This window comes from Emydura macquarii, unplaced genomic scaffold (genome assembly GCF_026122565.2).
Source record: "Emydura macquarii macquarii isolate MOO-44397 ecotype Brisbane River unplaced genomic scaffold, CSIRO-AGI_Emac_v2 contig_1790, whole genome shotgun sequence".
Lineage (NCBI taxonomy): Eukaryota > Metazoa > Chordata > Testudines > Chelidae > Emydura > Emydura macquarii.
In genome coordinates, this window is record NW_027131927.1 from 25,353,471 (window position 1) to 25,374,429 (window position 20,959).

At 40.3% G+C, this 20,959-nt stretch overlaps 1 protein-coding gene across 1 annotated transcript in view; it reads left to right on the forward strand.

Moving 5' to 3' along the window:
- MMRN1 (multimerin 1) overlaps positions 1 to 17,594 on the forward strand; it is a 53,752-nt gene extending 36,158 nt beyond the window's left edge. The window contains exons 5-8 of the mRNA XM_067557173.1: positions 217 to 387; positions 5,164 to 7,143; positions 14,093 to 14,239; positions 15,535 to 17,594. Coding sequence (XP_067413274.1) covers positions 217 to 387; positions 5,164 to 7,143; positions 14,093 to 14,239; positions 15,535 to 15,956 — 2,720 coding nt within the window. The 3' untranslated portion in view covers positions 15,957 to 17,594. The remainder of the gene's footprint in view (positions 1 to 216; positions 388 to 5,163; positions 7,144 to 14,092; positions 14,240 to 15,534) is intronic.
- The last annotated feature ends 3,365 nt before the right edge of the window (positions 17,595 to 20,959 follow it).

Genomic DNA, 20,959 nt, shown 5'->3' on the forward strand with positions numbered 1-20,959 from the left:
TGATAATTGATATGTGATGCTTCAGTAATTACTGCTATGCTTTTGAATGTCACTAATACGTGACACATGACAAAAATGAAGATGACTCACTCATGAATTATAACTCAGAAACTTTACACTCTACTTTCAGCTAATGTTTCTCAAAAGACAATTCACTTCCTCTTTCCCCTGTGATTTAATAAAGCTACTTTTCTGCTCTATTCTTCCACCAAACAGTTACACAAAAACTGAATGAGCAGATCAACAGCCAGGAGATTAAACTGACTTTCCTACAGAAGAAGGTTGACAACATTTCTGCTGCTGTGAGTGATGTGAGCAAGACACTCTCCTCTCTGGAAGGCAAAATCAATGAAGATAAGGGCAGAGACTTCCAGTCTTTCCTAAAAGGTAAAAGAAAGAAATTAATGCAATCACTCACCCAGTTAAAGGTGCCAGGAAAAATGTTCTTAGGCTGACCTCTATTATTATTCCATATTTGTAGGGGGAACTCTTTCTCTGTTTCTTTTGAGAGTAGAATTTTTAAAAGGCCTTTATTTTTGTCTCTTTAATAATAACAAGAAATCTATTGCAATGTGGTGTGTACTCTCCAACACTTAAACCAAGTTACTGCTATTAGGGTATTTGAGTTTATTTACAGCTTCTGCAAATTTCCTTTCCTTTGTGCTTTCTCTGATTTGCTGTGTTTTTGAGACATCTGAATAATATATCTGCAATACACATTTCATAGAGGTGTGGGGCAAACCTTTGAGGAGATGGTTTGTTGTTCAGTTTCCAATCCAGCATTCATTCTGTTGAAAAATTGGCCTGTGTGATAGAGTAAAATTTTCCAAATGGTAAGTGTGGGTATAGCCATATCCCTGAGGAGAAGAATAGCTGTGGCTAAGGCATTGAACTGAGGGTTGTCTTCACTGCTAAAAAAAAAAGCTGTGGTTTTTTACTTTGCGTTAAATATGGTGAGTTCTCCTGAGGTAAAAACACGGCGAAGATAAAAGACTTCAGTTTTAGCATGAGGTAAATCTGCTGAGGTCAGCCTAGACAAGGGATTTTACTTCGGGGAGCTCATGTGCATTAGTTACCTTGAGGTAAAAAAACACCTTTTTTTAGCAGTGAAGACAAGCCCTGATGTAAGAAAACTGGGTTCAATTCCCAGCTTTACTACAAACTTCCTGAAGGACTTTGGGTGAGTCACTTTGGCCCCAGTTCATCAAAGCATTTCAGAATTTGCTTAAATCCCTCCTTTAGTACTTATGTCCCATTGGCTTCAAATCAAGCGCCTGCTTAAGTGCTTGGCCAAATCTATCTATCTTAATATATCTGTGTGTCTGTTCACCATCTGTAAAATGGGGATAGCATTTCCCTGCTCTGTCTTGTCTATTTAGATTGTAGAGAGACAAGGTGGGTGAAGTAATATCTTCTATTGAACCAGCCCGTGTTGGGGAGAGAGACAAGCTTTCAAGTGTATACAGAACTCTTCTTCAGGTCTGGGAAATGTACTCAGAGGATGTGTCTACACTGCAATTAAACACCTGCAGTTGGCCAATGTCAGCTGACCCAGGCTCATGGGGCTCAGACTTACTAGGCAGTGTAGATGTTGTGATCGCCTAGACTCTGGGACTCTGAAGGGGGAGGATCCCAGAATTAGGGCTCCAGCCAGAGCCCAAATGTCTACACTGCCATTAAACAGCCCGATAGCCTGTGCCCTGTGAGCAAAAGTCAACTAACCCAGGCCAGTCTTGCGTGTTTAATTGCAGTGCAGACATATCCAGACTGACACTGCGAGATACAAAGTGGAACAGACTGCTAACATAAGTAGTTAACATATTTCAAGGGACCATTCAAGGTGAAGTGAACTGTTTAGTACCTCTCCAGTCATAGGGGGGAAAAGAGAAAATAAAAGTTGGGTGTGGGGTGGGTTGTAGATTGTTGTAATAAGCCATCAACCCAATATCTGTATTCAGTGCATGATTTTTAGTATCTAGCAAAGTTATGAATTTAAGCTCCCAGACTCATCTTTTGAAAGTGTTGTGCAGATTTCCTTTGAGGATGACATTTTTTCTCTGGATATAAAGAAGGGGCACCCTCAGTTATGTGAATCCAGGGAACATCCTCTTCCCCAGCAATCCTGATGGATGCCAGGTGGAGGACAGATTTCCCAAGAGAGAGGAGCTTCCAAAATGGAAGATTCTAGGACTGTTAATACAACTCCTCCTACACACAGACTGACAGAAACAGAATAAAGACTGCCCACAAGATGCTCAGCTGCACCAGTGATGAGCACAGTATAGACAGGTTTAGCCAGAGAAAATATAAAAAAAGGAAAGATTAGATTAAACATACACAGTGGAATCCTGGCCTCATTAAAGTCAGTGCCAAAAGTCCCATTGATTTCAATAGGGGAAGGATTTCACCCATAGAAAAGAATTCTTCATGACCCCAAAGAGTAAGTGGATCTAATTCACAGAGGGAAAACTCAAGGAAATATTTATTAGCCATGATCTTCCTTTTATGAAAATTTGCCATCTGTCTATAGTTAAGTCAGGTTCTTTCTTGACTTATATGTTTAAAAAAAGTGACATGAACCCCCACACCTAAAGTATTTAAGAAAATAGCCCCAGATATTGCTATTTTGGGAGGGTGACAAGGACACAGACAATGGGTCAGTGCAGATCCACCTGTACAAAACAAGGAGGAGCAAAGACGGACGTCGACTACTCCCCTGCAAACCCTGTAGTAATACCTATGGTCCAGCTGCACAGATACCTCAGATGTTCAGGGCTGAAAATTCCTTCCCTCCAATCAGCAACATTTTGCTCTGTTTCCCAGGATTTGCCCCCAAGTACTTATTTTGTTTGTTTTTATCCACTGGCTAAGAATAATTTTAGGAAACATACTGTAGGGATAAACAACATGCCTTTACTTCTCCCCATTTCTAATCCTTCTGCCTCTGGAGTGCATACTCCACATACTGAGTGGCTCTCCTTTACCCTTGATCACATTTATACTGTCTCTCTCATTCATATTGGCCTGCTTTCACTTCTACATTTATTGACCCTTGGGCATACATTTAATTTGTCTTTTAACATTTGCCATTTCCCTGCTGCATCTTTTCCATTCATTTCTTTATTCCATTCTGCCTTATCCACATTTCCACATTCTTCCAAGATGTGTGTTGCTGAAATCTCATGCCCTTACTCCCCCCCCCCCCCCAACCACCCCTTTTCGGGGCTCATTATAAACATAATTACAAATGCACATTATAAGAATAGCAGTTTTGATACTATATCTACAAATGTGTTTCGAGACTTTATTGCCTTTACCTAGCATGCCCCACGTTATACCTGGCTAGATGAAATCTCTCATTATTGGTTCTGTGTTAGATTACCAACATAAATCAATCTCCTAATCAAGTTGCTTTGATGAAAGTGCTGCTACCAATTGCCTTTATTAGCTCTAATTATAAACCTCAGGCCCAGGTTGTGGCTGATCCTTATGCAAGTTCACCGTGGGGAGACAGGAAACAAGGCTCTCATCTCCCCCCTGAGCTGTCTACACAAGGGCTAGGAACAATTGCAGTTTCTGCACTCCAGAGTACACAGGTACTGCTCCCTCCATATTCCCCCTGAGGCAAACAGCATACCAAATGGTGGGGGGAGGGGAGGGATGGAGAAGGGCCATGTCCTCAGACCACTTCCACACTGACCGGAGGAGCAGGACAGATGCATAGTGGATAGTCTGCTGCACCTCATGAAAAGCAGCACATTTCTCAGGAGCGCTGAGTGCTCCCCAGCTTGGGGCAGATCTGCACCTCCCCCAGTGCAGAGATTTGCTTGTAAGGCACTACTGAGCCCATAATGATTCTACACCGCTCGAAGTTCATCCTGTTTCAGTTACAGCCAGTCTTTCTTTCCACTCAGGTCTTCGGCTCCCCGGATGTTTTCCTCTCCCTCCTTATCACAACACTTGTAATATCTGTTACTTTTTTCATTACGGGTACATAATACCTAGCTCTCTTAATCAGTAAATCTTAAAGCACTTTACAAAGGAGGCCAGTATCATTTCCCCCAATTTACAAATGGGGAAACTGAGCCACAGGTGACTTGCTTGAGGTCACTCAGCAGGGTACCAGTGGGCCAGGACTCACATCCATGTCTCTTGTGTCCCAGTACAGTGCTCTGTCTGCTCGGCCACAATGGCTGCTTGTTGAGATCTGTTCTGTGAACAGTATCATATAGGCCACAGTCTTCATCTCTTGTTTGTACCTGAGAGCAGACCTGGATACGTCTGTCTACCTTAGACATATGGTACCAATCACCAAGGTATCTGTCATGCTTCTTGCATTTGAATAATGAGACTCATATACTCAAGAATAAAGACCTTTTCAGTGAGTTCTTCACTCCATTCCCAGACCTCCCTTCCTCATGCCCAAGTTATTCTCTCTGAACATTTTTCCTTTATTTTCTGTCTATGTTTTATATCCGTTTTCTCTCTCAAAGTATGTTCTTGTTCTCCCATTTGCTTCTTTCCTTTTCTGACATTTTTAAGTAGAACCCTTCCGTTACTATAATCATAGTTTATATTCTATTTAAAACGCTAAATTGACTGTCCAAGGAAGATAAGGGTACAATGTAGCTCCTAACCAACACCTCTTTCTACAGCACCCAGGTTTTCTTTAAAGGGGTCTCCCATCCAAATATTAACAAATCTTGATGCTGCTTAGCTTAAGAGATCTGATAAGAGACCTTGTCCCTCTCCATAACCGTTAAGGTCCTGTCTTGCCCTCTGTTTACTCTCTCAAAAATCCAGAACGTTTTCCAAAATGAAGCAACTCGACTAAATCCTGGGTGAAGACACTGTTTAATATATGTAAATTATTTTATTTTTAAACCACATCTTCAGTTCATCACCCACTGTGTTTTCATTCTCAGCTTTCCCCACAACCTTCTCTAACTTTGCTGCTTTCCTGAGGGAGCAAAGTCATGCCCAGCAGTTTAGCAACAATGTATTATCTATAAATTCTGCTTGTTTGTGCGGGGTGAAAAGTAAAAAACAGGAAGCAGTTCAATTTTCTTCCTTTGCTCTATTATTCTATGTATAAAAATCACCCAAACATCTGTGACCACAGAACCTGTTTGGTTATTTGTATTTTGCTTCTTTTTTTATTAGGTCTCAAGTCTAAAAATATTAATGAACTAGTCAAAGACCTCATCAGAGAGCAGTTTAAAGCCTTCCAAAGTGACATTCAGGAAACAGTGGCCCAAATTTTCAAGACTGTGTCTAGTTTATCAGAGGATCTTGAGAGCACAAAAGAATTAGTCAAACATCTGAATGAGACCCAACAAAAGTTTGCCCAGGAGAAAGGAGACTGGTCAACAAAGAATGAAATCCTGGAACTAAAGAGCGATATGGTGCAGCTGAAAGAGGAGATGAGCTTGGCTTGTGACAAGCCCATCAAAGAACTACAGGCAAAGCAGAAATCCTTGGAAGTTGACTTGAAGCATGAGCAGTCAAGAAGCACCATTTACTATGCATCTCTGAATAAGACTCTTACGGAAATGAAAGAAACCCATGAGCAACTATTATTAGCTGAACAGATGTCGGACCCAAATGTCCCTCCAGGAGATAAAGCAATGGATGATAATGTTACAGAACATATTCTGACTCTACATGAGAAAGTGAAGAAACATGGCCTAATCATGCTTCAGCTGTATGATGACTTAAAAGAACAAGATATCAAGATCAGCAATCTTACTGTTACATTAGAGATTCAGAGAGATTCTTTTCAAACAGTATGTGAAGACACATTGTCAAAGTGCAGGAATGATTTCCAAACAAAGCTAAAGGGCACAGAAGAAAATGTGCATGTCTTAAACAAAACCCTATCTGCTGTTGTTCTTCCATTGGACAATAAGATGGACAAAATGAATGAGCAAATTAATGATTTGTGTTATGATATGGAGATCCTCCAACCCTTGATTGAGCAGGGACCACCGTTTAGTCTGACAGAAGATTATGAACAACAAATTGAAGCAGAAGCAATCAGCAGGAAATTGGAAAACCTAACCACTGTTGTTAACAATCTGAGTTCCACTATCAAAGAACTTGTCAAAAGCCAGGAGGAACTTAAAAATGAGGCTCAAACTCGTGATGAAATCTTTGAGACACGTATTAATGAATGCCTAATGGACCTAGAAGATGGCTTAAATAAGACCATGATAGTTTTAAACAATGCTGTTGATTCCATTCAGGATAACTATGTTCTGAAGGATACTCTAAATATCCTGCAAAATAAGACTGAGGCCTGTTGTGGTGGTGCTGAGAAGATGGACAGCATATTGGCATTTATTCCCCAGTTACAACAGTTGAATGAGTCCCTTCAGACACTGGTCAGTGACAAGCAAAGGCATCAATATGCTTCAAAAGTAACTCAGGATCTTTCTGATTTTCCATCTGAAGGACATGAGAAAAAAAGCCTCTCTGACCTTAGAAAAGTTTACCATGTTTTAAATGAAACATCATCCAAAATGGCTGAGCATCAACAAGACATCAGTCGTCTAGAAGAAAAGCTTTTGCACTCTACAGAGAAATCAAAAAATCAAGAAGTTCGCCTGCAGACCATTGAGTCAAAAATAACCAAGCTTTTGGTGAATAATTGTATTTCACTAAAAAAAGGCAAAGTTGCTTCAACAGAAGAACAAATGAGCTCTCTCCAACTTCAGACACTGAGTTCCAGAATCAAGGCACTGGAAGCCAAGTCTATCCGTTTCTCAACTAATATCCCCCTTTTAAACAAGACTGTTTATGAAGTGTGGGGGCTGTGTCAGGATGCATCAGCCAGCATTCGAAAAGTGAATGCTAGTGTACCCCAGTTAATTAAACTTGCTCAACCAGATATCCTGCTACTGCAGAGAGGCCTCAAAGAGCTCACAGAGTCTGTGTTAGAAATAAAAACAGGGACTATCCTGTCTAATTTAACCTGGTATGTGGATAAATCCATGGCTGACGTTCTGAGCAATATTACCAAACTTCAGAAGCAGATGAAACAAGCTGTAAAGAAACCAGCTGCAGCAAAAAAAGGGACAGTGAATGCCACCACAAGTCTGGCAGGCCGAAGTCAGAGAAACACAGACAACGCTATCGAACCAGGTAATGGATTTTACAGAAACTAACTGCTGGGGTCTTTAATGTTATTATAAAGGCTTATGTAATCAGTGTGATAAACCAAATCAGTTAACAGTTCCAACGGAGTTGGCAGCAGAGTAAAAATGACTAAGAGCAAATAATGCAGCAGATCACTCTCAACTCAGGCTCATGGGGCCCAGCTGCAAAGTTGTCTAATTGCAGTGTAGATGTTCAAGTGTGGGCTTGGGCCCGGGGTCTAGGACCCTGTGAGGTGGGAGGGTTCCAGAGCTCGGCCTGCAGCCTAAGTCTGAGTCCTTTGAGCCCAAGTCAGCTAGCACGAGCCAGCCATGGATGTCTAATTGCATTGTAGGTGTCTCTTAAAGTGCATTTTCCTCCGGAAAGGGACTTCTTACAAAACACATCCTGAGGTTCCATGGTCTTTTTTCCTCAGTGATGTCACATCTGCTCAGTTTAGGATGTAAAAGTAATGATGGGTTAGCTTTTAAATACCAGCCCAGCCTTTGATATTCAACTGAGAATCCGAAAATCAAGTGGCGGTCCAGTTAATGCATCAACTATAAAGATTCTGCAGTTGGATCTCATTAACAATTCTGCTAAAGATGTGAAAACCAGAACAGGAATCCAGTTTGCTCTTCAAGAGTTGCATCCGCTTTGGAGTACTAACAGGAGTAAAAAACAATAAGAATGTAATTTAGGCCCCAAGCCTGCAAATACTTAGGCACGTGTTTAACTTTAAGTATGTGAGCAGTCCCATTGATTTTTATGGGGCTACTGCTAGCTACTTCAAAATTTCATTAAGACTACTAGTGTACTTAAAGTTAAGTATATGCCCAAGTATTTGCAGGGTCAGGACTCTAGTCAGTAAAATGGGTGTGACTGAGTACACCTAGAGAGCAGATCCTGCCAAGTAAGAAGATGCCATTTTTACAAAGGCATTTTCAGAGAAGAACCACACCCGTATGGTTTTCTAACTTGATGTCAGAGGTCTAATAATAACAAATAAAAATAGAAAATTTGAGGTACAGTATTAGGCATCAGATCTGACTGAAATTCAACAATACAAGCAGATGCTTTCTGGGAAAGTTAAACAAAATGAGGAAAAAATATAAGATGCTGAGTAAGACTTTCAAAAGTGATTTAGTGACTTAGGGTACGTTTTTACTGACGGTGGCAAATTCGCTGCCATCAGATCAATCTATCCAGATTGATTTAGCAGTCAGTGAAGACCCGCTCAATTGATCCAGAAGTTGACGTGTTAAAACCACCCCCTCAAGTGGCACAGCGCAGTGAAGACACCGCATAGAAGATGAGTTATGAAATCAAACTCTCCATAGTTTGCATAACTCCCGTTGACTGCCACCAAATTTGAAGGTAAGCGTAGACCAGGCCTTAGGAGCCTACGTCACTTTTATAAATGGGAGTTGGGCACCAAAGTCCCTTTAAAAAAATGTTATTCACTGTCTATTCAGGGTAAGTAATGGTCAGGGAAATAAAAATGTCCATGCTACAACTTCTTTGTTTACAAACGCTGGCAAACCTCTTTGTATCTCTCATCCATCTTTTTCTATCCCATCTTCTCCCATGTCCTTTGCTGGGTTTAACTGGAATCTGCATTATGTGCAGGAGCCTAGCCAGTTTCTTTCCCACTTGTGGTCAAGTTTCCAATTTCCACATATCCATGACTAAAGCAAGGCAACTGGTGCAAAAAAAGGATATTTCTAAATATCTATTTGATTTTAAAAAGCGAACTGCAGTTTCACTCCGAGACCCTTTTGTAGTAGCTTGCAAGTGCATGAGCGTTATTGGAATGAACACTGACTAAAGCCTCAATTCAAATATTTAAGTGTGTGCGTAAGTCCAACTATTCAGTAGAGTACTTAAACACATGGTTCACTTTAAACACATATTAACCTCATTAACCCAAAGATCACAGCATTGAGCCCAAAGTTGTCTTTAAGCAGAGCTTTCATCTGGCAACTGAAAGATGCTTAAAAACGCACTGAAATCCGCAAAACCCTTTCCATAAAATAAAAGCAATTTCAATTATTTATGCTTAGTACAGCAACTCCTTCTGAGTCAGCTCTGTTTTCTGCCTGCCTCTGTCATTGCAAGAGATGAAAATTCAAAAACCTTGATCCTAATTAAAACTAAAGAGGGGAAAAAATTGATGTCACTCTGATCCCTCCTGGATCTTCCACTTTGCTGGAAACTGTCACCAGTGCCACCTGCCTGGAGCACAGGAAGCTGCTTCAAGAGCTTCGTTTTAAGTGTTAGTGAATAAATGTCATTCCTATTTATTATTTAACTGACTCTGAATTTTAACAAATAGCTTTCTTGATAATTTTGGATGTGTTCTCGCTTTTTGTAGAAAGCAGGGATCTTTCGCAAAAGCAAACACCCAATTTTTTCAAGAAATTTTTCTATAGAGTTTGAAAGTAAAATTTCTACAGGATTTTTTAAAAATGCGGAGGCTTTGAATGCACTGCAGATAAGTCCCTAGCACTGTCACTAGTTTATTACTATACATTTCTACAAATAGTCAAACCATTATGCCTCTTATGCATCTGGTCTGCTCTGTCCTATTCCTTGTGGGATGGATTTTTCCCCTCCAGAAAGGCACCTCCTATTCATATTTTAAGAAAACATATACAACACAAGTGATATGTGTCAGCCCTACAAGAGTCTCCAAATACAAATGGTTAGCATCACCACTGAGATACAAGTCTCTAATTATACATTTTATTAGTTCTTAGATGTTTGTTTTTCTGTTTAGTTTTGTGACAGATCCAAGAGGCTAATCCTGCAGCCCATACACACGTAAGGCCAAAGATTGGTCCCAATGAAGTCAAAGGCAAAATTTCCATTGACTTCAATGTGACCAGGATTTGGCCCGACTTAAATGAATGGCAATTTTGTGACTGACTTTAATGGGGGTCAGGATTTGGCCTCTAATCTATATTTAGGTGAGTAGTCCCATTGAAATCAGTGAGACTGCAGTATGAGTTTGGACTATGTGTGTATAGAAGTATGGGTTTGCAGAACTGGGCCTAGCATCTTCATGTTGTAGAATGACTGAAAGGAAGGGCCTGATACTGCAGTTCTGAAGCCAGCTGTGGTTACAGGTGTACACAACAAATGCAGAGTCCATTCAGGCCCTTTCATCCTATCTAAGTAATAGCTCCAAATAACCAACTTCAATGGGATGATAGACTTTGAGCAGGTGATGTATTTTGTGCGTGTGTAAGGGAATAAGAGATGAGGAAAGGGAGAGATAAGCATAAAAGGCATTTTTCTTTGTTCTCATCTCCTGTATCTTATTTCCATTTCTTCCATCTCGGTACACGCACTAAAGTCAACCGTTCACAGTTCATCAGAGAACCAAGCACCCTATAAATTATAGTTTATTGAGGTTTCAATAATATTTCCACTTTATTTCTTATCTTCCTGCTTACTGATTGTGGCCCAGAGTCCCAGATGCGTGGTATGCACTGCAGTGAAATAATGGATAACAACAGCACAGACTGAACGTTTTTGTCTTTCGATAAGTGTATCAGACCATTTAATTTTAATTCATAATTCCCATTGGGGGGGTGGGACACTCAAAATGAGGGTGAAGTTGGAAGTTCTGCAGTCTGTAGATGTGGAAATAGAGTTCTATTTTTGGTCACATTTTATGGATACATGTAAATTCTGACTCTTCCTGACAGAAATGTTAAGCTTCCATTGTTACCTTATCATTCAAGCCTGCAGTAAAATAAGCCCATTTGTATTTTGCATTAACTGTTTTAATTGCAAGAGACTGATCATTCTTCTGATTCAGTTTGACTCTTCATACTTCAGTTGTGCATATTTAGTTTGATAGAATAATAGATGAAAGGTGATTGTGATAGTGTTTTTTTTTTTTTCAATTTGATGCTCACAAACGATATTGCAGTGGAAGTCGTGGAGACTTACATTCTCTGTTTTAAAAAAGAACCAGTAAGGATAGAGCTACTGCAGTACAAGACACGTCCCCAATGCAAGGCCAGTGTGCTTCTACCCTGAATGTTACTGGTGAGGCGAGAGGGTAATTCCATGTGTCTCCATGCCCGCTCAGTCTTTGGCCTCTCTGCTGAGATCACCTGTAGGGGAGTCAATCAATCTGTGCATTTTGTGCTAGGGACACCTAGCTGCTGGACTGAGACCAGGAACTCATTTCACCTATGCCACTGAACAGCCATCACTTTAATCACTCTCAGACTGGGCCCGATTGAGACTACTGAACTAATTGTGACTACAGTGTGGTATAACAATCTATGTGCGTGTTAGCAGTCATTTTGGCTCAGAATATTCCCACACTCCATCCATAGTTTAATGATCACAGGTAGTTAGACAGCCACAGTTACTGAAAACCAAGCATTGAGAAAGGACTTTTAAATCACTTCCTCTCAGGCCATTGTCAAATTAAATAATTGGACTCATGCCTCTCCATGAGCAGACCAGCTGCATTAATCTGTTCCATCAGATTATTAAATAGCTGATTTGTTTCTAAACAGCACTTCAGTAGATACTGACAAAGTTTCATTACTTGTTTGTACCATAATCGGCAGACTATTCCCTTCAGCTGTGTGCCTTCCTAAGAGTAGCAGAACTCTGCCTTAATACTACATCTGTTCTCCGTCCCACTGTATTGCATGTAACTAGGAACCTCATTTATCTTACCCTGTGCAGTTATTTCTGCCATTTAAACCTTTCATTTAACTGTCCTTGCAAAGTCTCTCTTCCACTTACCTGTCCCCGAGACTTGTGAAATCTTAAATAAAAAAAGACTAAATGTTGTGCTTGGAGACATTTCCCTAAGTGAAGTGTGTTTGCAACTCCATAGAGAGGATGTATGTAGATTGGCAGTTGTGTTTAGGGATGTCATGTAGAGCTGAATGGTGGAAGGAGAAGGGTGGCATGACGGGGCCATAGTGCGCTACAAACAGCACCAAGAGACTACAGGCATCAAATGATTCAGTAGACAGAGGATGAGCTCCTTCTGGACAATTCCTCACTTTGTATGGATGATTGAATAACTTGTCTTGATCCTCTCTAGGAACTGGAGGACCAAGAACACAGGGCCAGATGCTCAACTGCTGTAAATTGGTGTAACTCAATTGATTTAAGCCAATTTATATCAGCTTTGCAGACCTTTAACCATCCTTCTCTTCCCCAATGTTGATTGCTTCACTGTCCTCTCCTCCTGGCTGTTTCATGGATATATTTGTTCCTTTTTGGTTGTCCCTGGCAGCTAGGCACAAACACAGGCCAGTTAACAGACTGGCTGAGATGCATTCAGCATCCCAGGCACTCTGGGCAGTCCACCAAGAGGAGCAGATACTTTTGGACTATGGCACAATCAGCCCCTTTTCATCCTTCCTTACACATAAACACAACAAAAGCTGAGTGGCTAAGCAGTTGTGAGGGTCTGAGAAATGTGAGTCAAGAGTAACTTCAATTAAGTCTAGAGCAAAGCGATTATCCAGGGAAGAGCAAACAAGTGTTTCATCTTCGGCTGCCTGTGTTGTGACTTTTGACACTGCAATCTTACATTGCTTTACTTCAGGCACTATTGTGATGGATGATGCTCCCTGTAGGAAAAAATTACATGAGATATATAAGAAACTTTTGGTATTTCAGTCCATAAACCTCATCAGTCTAAACTCAAGGGACATTGCACAAAGAGAAAAAAGCTTTAATGTTGTGCTTGGTGAAATAAAATTCATCATATAAATGATGTGACTAAATGCAGTAGCATCTGAAATGGCTATGCTTGGAATAAAAGCTAACTCTATGACTGTTGGTGAGGTATCTGTGAAAAGAGACGATACAAAACTCCCCCTGGCAATCAGCGTTTATTTGAAAGGACCTTTCATCTCACAACTACCCCTTTAAATTTGCCATCCTATTCTTACTAACCTAGAAGTTGTCCAACTTCTTGTCTTTTCATAGGACTATTTACAATTTCAACTATTGTACTCTGCTTTTAAGACGCCAGTCTATTGTATAGTATAGCTGAGACCTGTGCACTGCAAATTACAGCAAAAAAAACAAAAGTTCTTTAAGGCTTCTGACTTTGATTGACCAATACAACAGGAGGGGAAAAGTGCATAAGCCTGCAGGCAGTTAGTGTGCTCTTAATCTTCAGCATTTTCCATTGAAGAGTATGAACATTGTACAGTCTTTAATTTCTGGGACAAATTTTCAAGCAGTCTCTTTAGTAGCATGCCCAAAATTGCAGGGGCAAGGTTCTGAGTGAACAAATCATGGTGTTCCAGTGCTCTGATGAAATATCTGAGGGATTGCCTCTGTCCCTGTGCCATATAGGCATAACTTCAGGGGAGTCCAAGCTAAATCTTGCTCCCTTTATAAGAGAGGGGCAGCTGCAGGGCTTCAAGACATGAGAACCTGATCCCCATCTTGGTCCAGAGTAACCCAAATTTGGTGACCTTTCCCAGTTCCGCTGCCACCAAATGGAGTTGTGGGCAATGAACTCCATCCCTGAGACAGCTTGCAGTTTACTAGTGGACAATGATTCAGGGCCAGCGATGGGCCTACTTGATGAGCACCCTTTACTAGATGAGCCTGGGCCAGCCATCCACCCACAGAAGGTGGGGTTGTAATATCTTCCACCTTATCTCAGAGCAACTAACGTGTGTGTGTGTGAGAGTGCTTGTGAAACTGACTGACTGGAGTGAAGATGTGCGGATAGAACAGATTGATTGACTGATAGAGGAGGTCCTGCACTGATGGAACCCTCTCTGAGCTTGGCTTTCACACAGAAATTCAGAAGGGGAATTTCATCTGATTTTGGGTGTGGATGAAAAAGTTTTATGTGGCCCTATTCAAGATCCAGGGCATGTTGTTAGAATTAATGTTTGTGCATATATCAACCATGTCAATTCAGGTTATTTTTTTCCCTTTAAAACAGGTGAGTATTTGGGCTGTGCTAGCTCCCCCTGCCAGAATGGAGGAACCTGCATCAATGAAAAGCAGAGTTTTGCCTGTGCTTGTCGCCACCCCTTTGGAGGAGTCAACTGCAGTACGAAGCTGGTAGATGACAATACTGTGACTATAGGTAAGTACAGTATTTAGCAAGGCGACATACTCATGCATATGAGCATTTTGCACCATGTACTCATAAGCCAGCATTTGCTGACATAATACACTGGCTAAATGTTTTGTGGCCCCCTCTAGAGACTGTCTCATAGAGGATAAGGGCTTACTACTGCTACCACTTAAAGTTGCTCCTTTAGCTCAAGTAGAAGAATCCTGTGCTTTAGCATTGAAGGACTTAATCCCTGCTGATGAGCCATAATCCTCTATTTTCATGTGGCCCACAGCACAAGATTTAAATTGGTGTGGGTCGCAGGCCCAATCACAAACCCAGAAATCTCCTTGGTGGATTGAAGAGACAGGTTTCTGGGGAAGGTGCGTTATAAATGTATTTGAACAAGCTGACATGGAATTTTGTTACAAAATAGTGAAATCCCTGGGAAATGATGGGCCCAGCATGTCTTGGGGTGTGCTGTAAATCCCAGTAGCTACTACTGAGCCCCTGGGGCCAGATCTTCAGCCAGACAATCAAATCAGAGGAATTACCAAGCCACATAGGTATCTGAGACCCTGAAAGGCACATAAATGTTACTGGTAACAGGGAAATCAGAAATGATACTTGTTCAGCCAAGCTTAAAAATAAATAAATACACATTTTACATCCAGGCCACATGAAATGTGATCTGATTGCTGCTTGCAGCAGCTGGTTGGCTGCTTCTCATTCATGACTACACATGAATAGTGAGTAAAATCATTTTTTACAGTAGCAGGGATATTAGCATGTATGTTCAGCTGGAATGGGAAAAAAAAACGTACATTTTTATTTCCCCCATTGGTTGTCAGGCGTGCTAAATCTTTCCAGTATTTGTCTAGGGCTTATGAGCACAATTCCTGGCTTCAGGACAACCATACACTGTGTAAAGATTTGTGACAAAGGGAAAGAAAGAAACCCTAGGGTGGGAGCAGGAGGGGAAAGAAGAAAAATAAAAGCTTTTCTTAATAATAATAATAATGCAGTACAATCAAGAATGAATTTCCCTTGCTATTTCTGACATACAGCTTTTGTAGGTGTGCTTGGCACTAATTGTAGAGGAAACTGCATTTTCTGCAGTGCATAGGAATTCATTTCACTTCTATAGTAGCTGCTGAAACTCCTTGACAAGATGACTTAAGAAACGTTTCTACACTGTGACCATTTCAATTCCTACTTGAAACTCTGACATACAGTACGGGTCCTCTTTAATTATGCAACACATGGGGAGTGGGAGGGAAAGACCAAGAAAAACATAACTCAAAAATACTCTTTACTCTTTGCAGATTTTTCCAAAGGATCTTACAGATATGCACCTATGGTGGCTTTCTTTGCCTCTCACACCTATGGAATGACTACTCCTGGCCCCATCAGATTTAATAATCTGGATGTCAACTATGGATCTTCCTATGTCCCAGCAAGTGGAAAGTTCCGTGTTCCATATCTTGGGGTGTATGTTTTTGAGTATACCATTGCATCATTCAGTCCTCGCGTCTCTGGCTATTTAGTTGTTGATGGAATAGACAAGCTTGCTTTCCAGTCTGAAAATGTTAACAGTAACAAGAACATTGACAGGGTAATAACTGGGCATGCTTTACTGGAGTTAAACTACGGTCAAGAAGTCTGGCTCAGACTGGCGACTGGCTCCATCCCAGCCAAGTATCCACCAGTCACTACGTTTACTGGTTACTTGTTGTACCGTACATAAGTCAGCCATAAACGCAAACTATCACTTTCGAATGAAGCAGCCTGCAGAGTTATTTATCTGTACCTTGAATTTCCTCCTCTCCTGCAGGGTAATTCACTGTGTCAGACTGAGTGTCTGAAAGAAAGATACTTCCATCCTGCAGGATAGGGGAATATCAAGAGTCAAGGGGCCTGATTATCCACAATCTTGTTCCTTGAGTAATCATTTACACCTGTGCAAAGAGAGTTCACAGTGGGTGTAAAAATCACCAGCATAAGTGAGTGGAGAATTCTGATCTGGTCATGTTTTATGCTCGCTGTGAAACGGGCAGGTCTGCTTATACAAGGAAGTGGAGAATCAGCCCCCAGGCCTGATTTTTGTCCTGACTTTCCCTGTGCAAATCCATTCACTCCAGAAGTGTTGCATAGGTTTGGCAGCTCAGAATTTGCACCCCTTTTTAGCTTATTGCATTACATGAGAACTATGTATGTTTTCTTTTTTGGCTTTTTGTGATTTGTGAATATCTTGGTATTTTAAGGATATATTTACTTCATTATTTTGTACAAGGTCTTGTTTGTAAACAACATAATAGTAAAAACTCTTTACTAGAAAAAGGCATAACAAGATACAATGGTTGGATACTGATGCTAGACAAATTAAGATTAGAAATAAAGTGCAACCTTTTACCAGTGAGGGTAATTGACTGTTGAAAAAACTTAGCTAGGGATTTGATAGATTTTCCATCACTGAGTCTTTAAGTCAGGACTGGATATCTTTTAAAATATATTCTATATTATATTATATATGTTCAGACAGAAGTTATGGGCTAGATACAGAAATTATTGGATTGAGTTCTTTGTCCTGTGTGATGCAGGAGGGCAGATGAGATGATCATAATGGTCCCTTCTGGCATTGAAGTCTATGAATGAATATATAAGATTTTGTTTGTTTCTTCACATTATTCAAATTGATGGATTGTTAATGCAAATCAAGATGGGTTCCTCCTATATGAGCCATTCCAAGCTGATACACTGTGATAAAGCAGCACTCACAGTCCATGGTATATAAACTAGTGCTTGCATCCAAATGTATCACGGTTTTGGTGATGGAGGAAGCTTGACCATATTACTGGTTTAAAAATTACGGGCCTGATTCTCCACTGCCTGATGCCAGTCACCAGTGTAAAGTGGGTGTAAAATACTATCATTGATGTGAATGAGCAGAGAACTCTGTTCTGGTAGCATTTTACTCCAAGTTGGTCCTCATTTTTCTCAGCTATAAATGACTACACAGGATGCAAGGCACTAGGGATCAAATTCCTAACTCGACTTGTTTAAATCATTTTTTTCACTACTGGATAATGGACCAGATCCTTACTTGTTATAATTCAGCACAGCCTCATTGAAATCAGTGGAGCTATATCGCTATACAGCAGTTGAGAATCTGGTCCAACATGTTTTAGATGCTCTCTACATTATTTTGCTTTCCTTCACCAAGAACTTTTCTCTAAGATATACACAAAACTTTATTCTTAGTACTCATTAGTAGATATACCTGAGTCTTAAATAAGAAAGGAAGAAATGCACTGAAGTAAGGAGAATGAAGTTAAAGTCCCATAATCTGAAAATATAACTTAAAGGTAGGCATTCTATTCATAACTCCTTTTTCTCTTTTAGGAATTCAAGGCATTTGAACACTGCCCCAAATCATGACTTATAACTTTAATGAAGGTCATTGGTTTTCTATGTAAATGAACGTGGTGGACAAACACTTGTTCTTCCAAAAGGCTCTGTCTCCCACGCTGACCAGGAATGAACATTATAGGCCAAATTTGCACAAGGTCTGCACTACCTTATGTCCTAAATGACCCTGATAGGGACCCTTCCCACAGAAAAATCCTCCCTTGAGAAGAGTGCCAGTCAGCTAGCGCACCCTAAATGTGGGCAGTTATGTTTCCTGTACAGTTCAATGTTTACTTTAGATTAAGAAAAACAACACAACCAGAAAGAACAAAACTAAAGTCTCCATGAGAGAGGGCAATGCATGTCTATTCTGTAATATGCGGCATTGACTCTGCCTCATAAAATGGCAGCTGCCCTTGCAGAGAGGCACATTCTGTAAAAAGTTAAAGGTGCAGCGCACAGAAAACAAAAGAAGGAGAGTTACATGACTACATTCACCACAAGCAGGGTGAAGGCATTCCTAGGTTGGTTGGGAGGTGAGTTGATTCATCATATCCCCTGGCAGCATATGCCAGCAGGAGACCCACTGGAGCCTACAATGAAGATGAAGGAAGCTCTCAACTGATGAAAACCCCAAGGGAGAGCAGAGAGTGATAACACCATCTGTTCTTACACTGGGTTTATCACCAATGGGGAATAGTGGGCCTGTTTGGGACCGAAAAGTGCATTTAACCTACCACAGGCCAGTTTCAACTACTGCATTTGTTTTTCCTCTGAATCCTTTGTGATCTGAAAGTAAGAATACCCCTTCCTGTTTCTTTGCCCACATCAGCCAGATGGTTATACAAGTGAGGCACATGCTTTGCTCTGGAAAGCCTATATTTAAAAATTAGAATTTCAAGGGGAAAAAAAACCTCAATAACAGTGCATTTATTGTAGGTCTAAATCCACCAATTATTTGTTTATGGGTCTCATAACACATAACTTGTCAGAAAAATATCCTGCAGCTCCTTGACCTATACACCCAAATGAGCACAACCGCCAGTTTTGGGAACAATGGCAAACCCTGCTAGTTGCTAGTACAGTGGTTTTGTAATCCTCTCTTCTGCTTAAGAGACTAATCCTCAACACACCATGAAACTTGAATGTGTATGTTCCAGCCCCTTCCTTCCCATTGTACCGTATCTTTCCGTAAACACTTGAAATCCCTGATTTGACACTAACTCATCCTACTTTATCACTGAATTTTATCAAACACACTGCCCGCATACCCAAATCCCCCCTTGTATGACTATGTCATTTTAATAACATGTTTAGTCCTTTTTATTCCTGCTGTGGTGACGGCTAAATGGCATGGAAATTACCCTGCAGATGAAATTCAAATGACCCACCAGAGATTGCATCTCTTTTTAATGTGACTTTCTTTGCCCTTGCTGCCCTTGCCACAAAATCCTTCTAGCTAGGTCTCTAGCTTCATAGACACTAATTATATTCTCACAGCAGCCAGATTCTTGATAGGTCATCATGTTTTTTAATTTTTCTGCCACAAAAATTCCAATTTCATTAGTTATGGACCAAAAACTCTGATTAGTATCCAGGCCTTAAGTAGCAATAAATTGGAAATGATCTTACCCAGTAGCATTGTTGCTATTCCTATTGCTTCAGTAAAAGGGAAAAAATATCTGATCCGCTTTTTAAATAAATAAGTACACACCAAGCTGCATCTCCCTGCAAGTATATATTGTGCATTAACTCACAATGATCTTTCTCCTCAGATATATACAACAAAGTAAAATTGCCTTTGTGTAACTGTTAATGTAAATGCAGACTGTACAGTGTGTGTATTTATCTGCCTCAGACTTTAAAGCTCATTTATGGCATGTGATTAGGTATATAAGATACTTGATCTAATAAAGCACATGACACTGACCATAACTGAGGATCAATAAAATCAGTAAGACTACCCATTATGCTGAAAAGATAGTGATAAATCAATCAATCTAGATTCTCATGAGAGCCTTTTAGAAATCGCCCCAAATGATGGCTCCAACAGCATTTTGACATCCCTCCCCTTCATTTTAACTCTTTGATTTGTTTTTCCTGATGATTAAGTGATACCAGGCTGCAAATCTAAGTGTTAGTACCTACCAAAAGCCCTCATAAAGGATCACAAAGACTATTCCAAACCTTTGTACAGTATAGCAAACATTGTTCTCTTTATCTGGGTGACTCAATAACCATGGCAACATTTTATCTGGTTTGGCTTTGACAAGCCCAGCCAATTTACTCTGGAGCTTGCATTATCATTTCCTCACCTATACAAACCTAGTTATCACTGAATGCATTCCCCCTCATATTTTTAAAATTTATGCTGAAATCTGCAGTTTTTTTCCTAGCAAACTGTATACCTTCTCTACCTGAACAAGCAGCATTACCCCAAGTTCGTTCCATCTCACTCCATTATACAAGCCCCAAGAATTAGCACCTGAATTGCTGACATGAATTGTAGATAGAAGATTATTGGCTTTCTTGCACTCGTGTTCTTTTTTCTTTTTCTTTATTTTTTGTCTGTGAAAATTCTTTTACAGAAGCCTACATGCTTTTGAAACGCCTACTAGAACCTTATCTGCATCTTTAGGCAACTAAATTACTTTAGAAATCTGGACCTACATGCCTGGAGGTGATTTAAAAGGATAATTGCTTCTTATTAAAAGCTAAAGTCAGCTACATGAGCAGGCGAGATATATACTCCTGAAAGACAGTTTCAGACTATTTCCAGAGGAGCTTCACCCACAACACATTTTTAGCAAGACCATGAAGTTGCAAGCATGTTATCCTTATTAAGTGCTGATACTGAGCTTGGTATTGTACAAGACACAGATAAAGACATGGACCCTCCCCTGATGAGCTTTATAATGTAAAATCAAACTCTCATTGACTGATCAGACCCTCAGTGCATTACACAGTGATCGAGTAACTTCTGAGACCTAATTAACCTTTTCAGGGGTATCAGATATACCAAAGCTAGGATACTGGAGTCCATATTTTCCATCTAGTCCTTAATGGATTAACTCCACACTTCTCCACACATTCAGCCTATTGTTAGACCGTACAGGCCCTTTCATTGAACCAGGTGAAATCATTATCATTCTGGAGATCTATGAAGTAGGTGGAAAAGGAGAATCTTCTTGATTTGTTTGGGAGGAAGCCTTTGTATTTGCTGAACCACATTAATCCAAGTCACTGTTTCAGTGAGCAATACTACAAGTTTAACATTGCTGTATATTTAAGGGGCACAGTGAATTCTTATTTTCATTTTCTATGTGAAAACATTGGCACTCA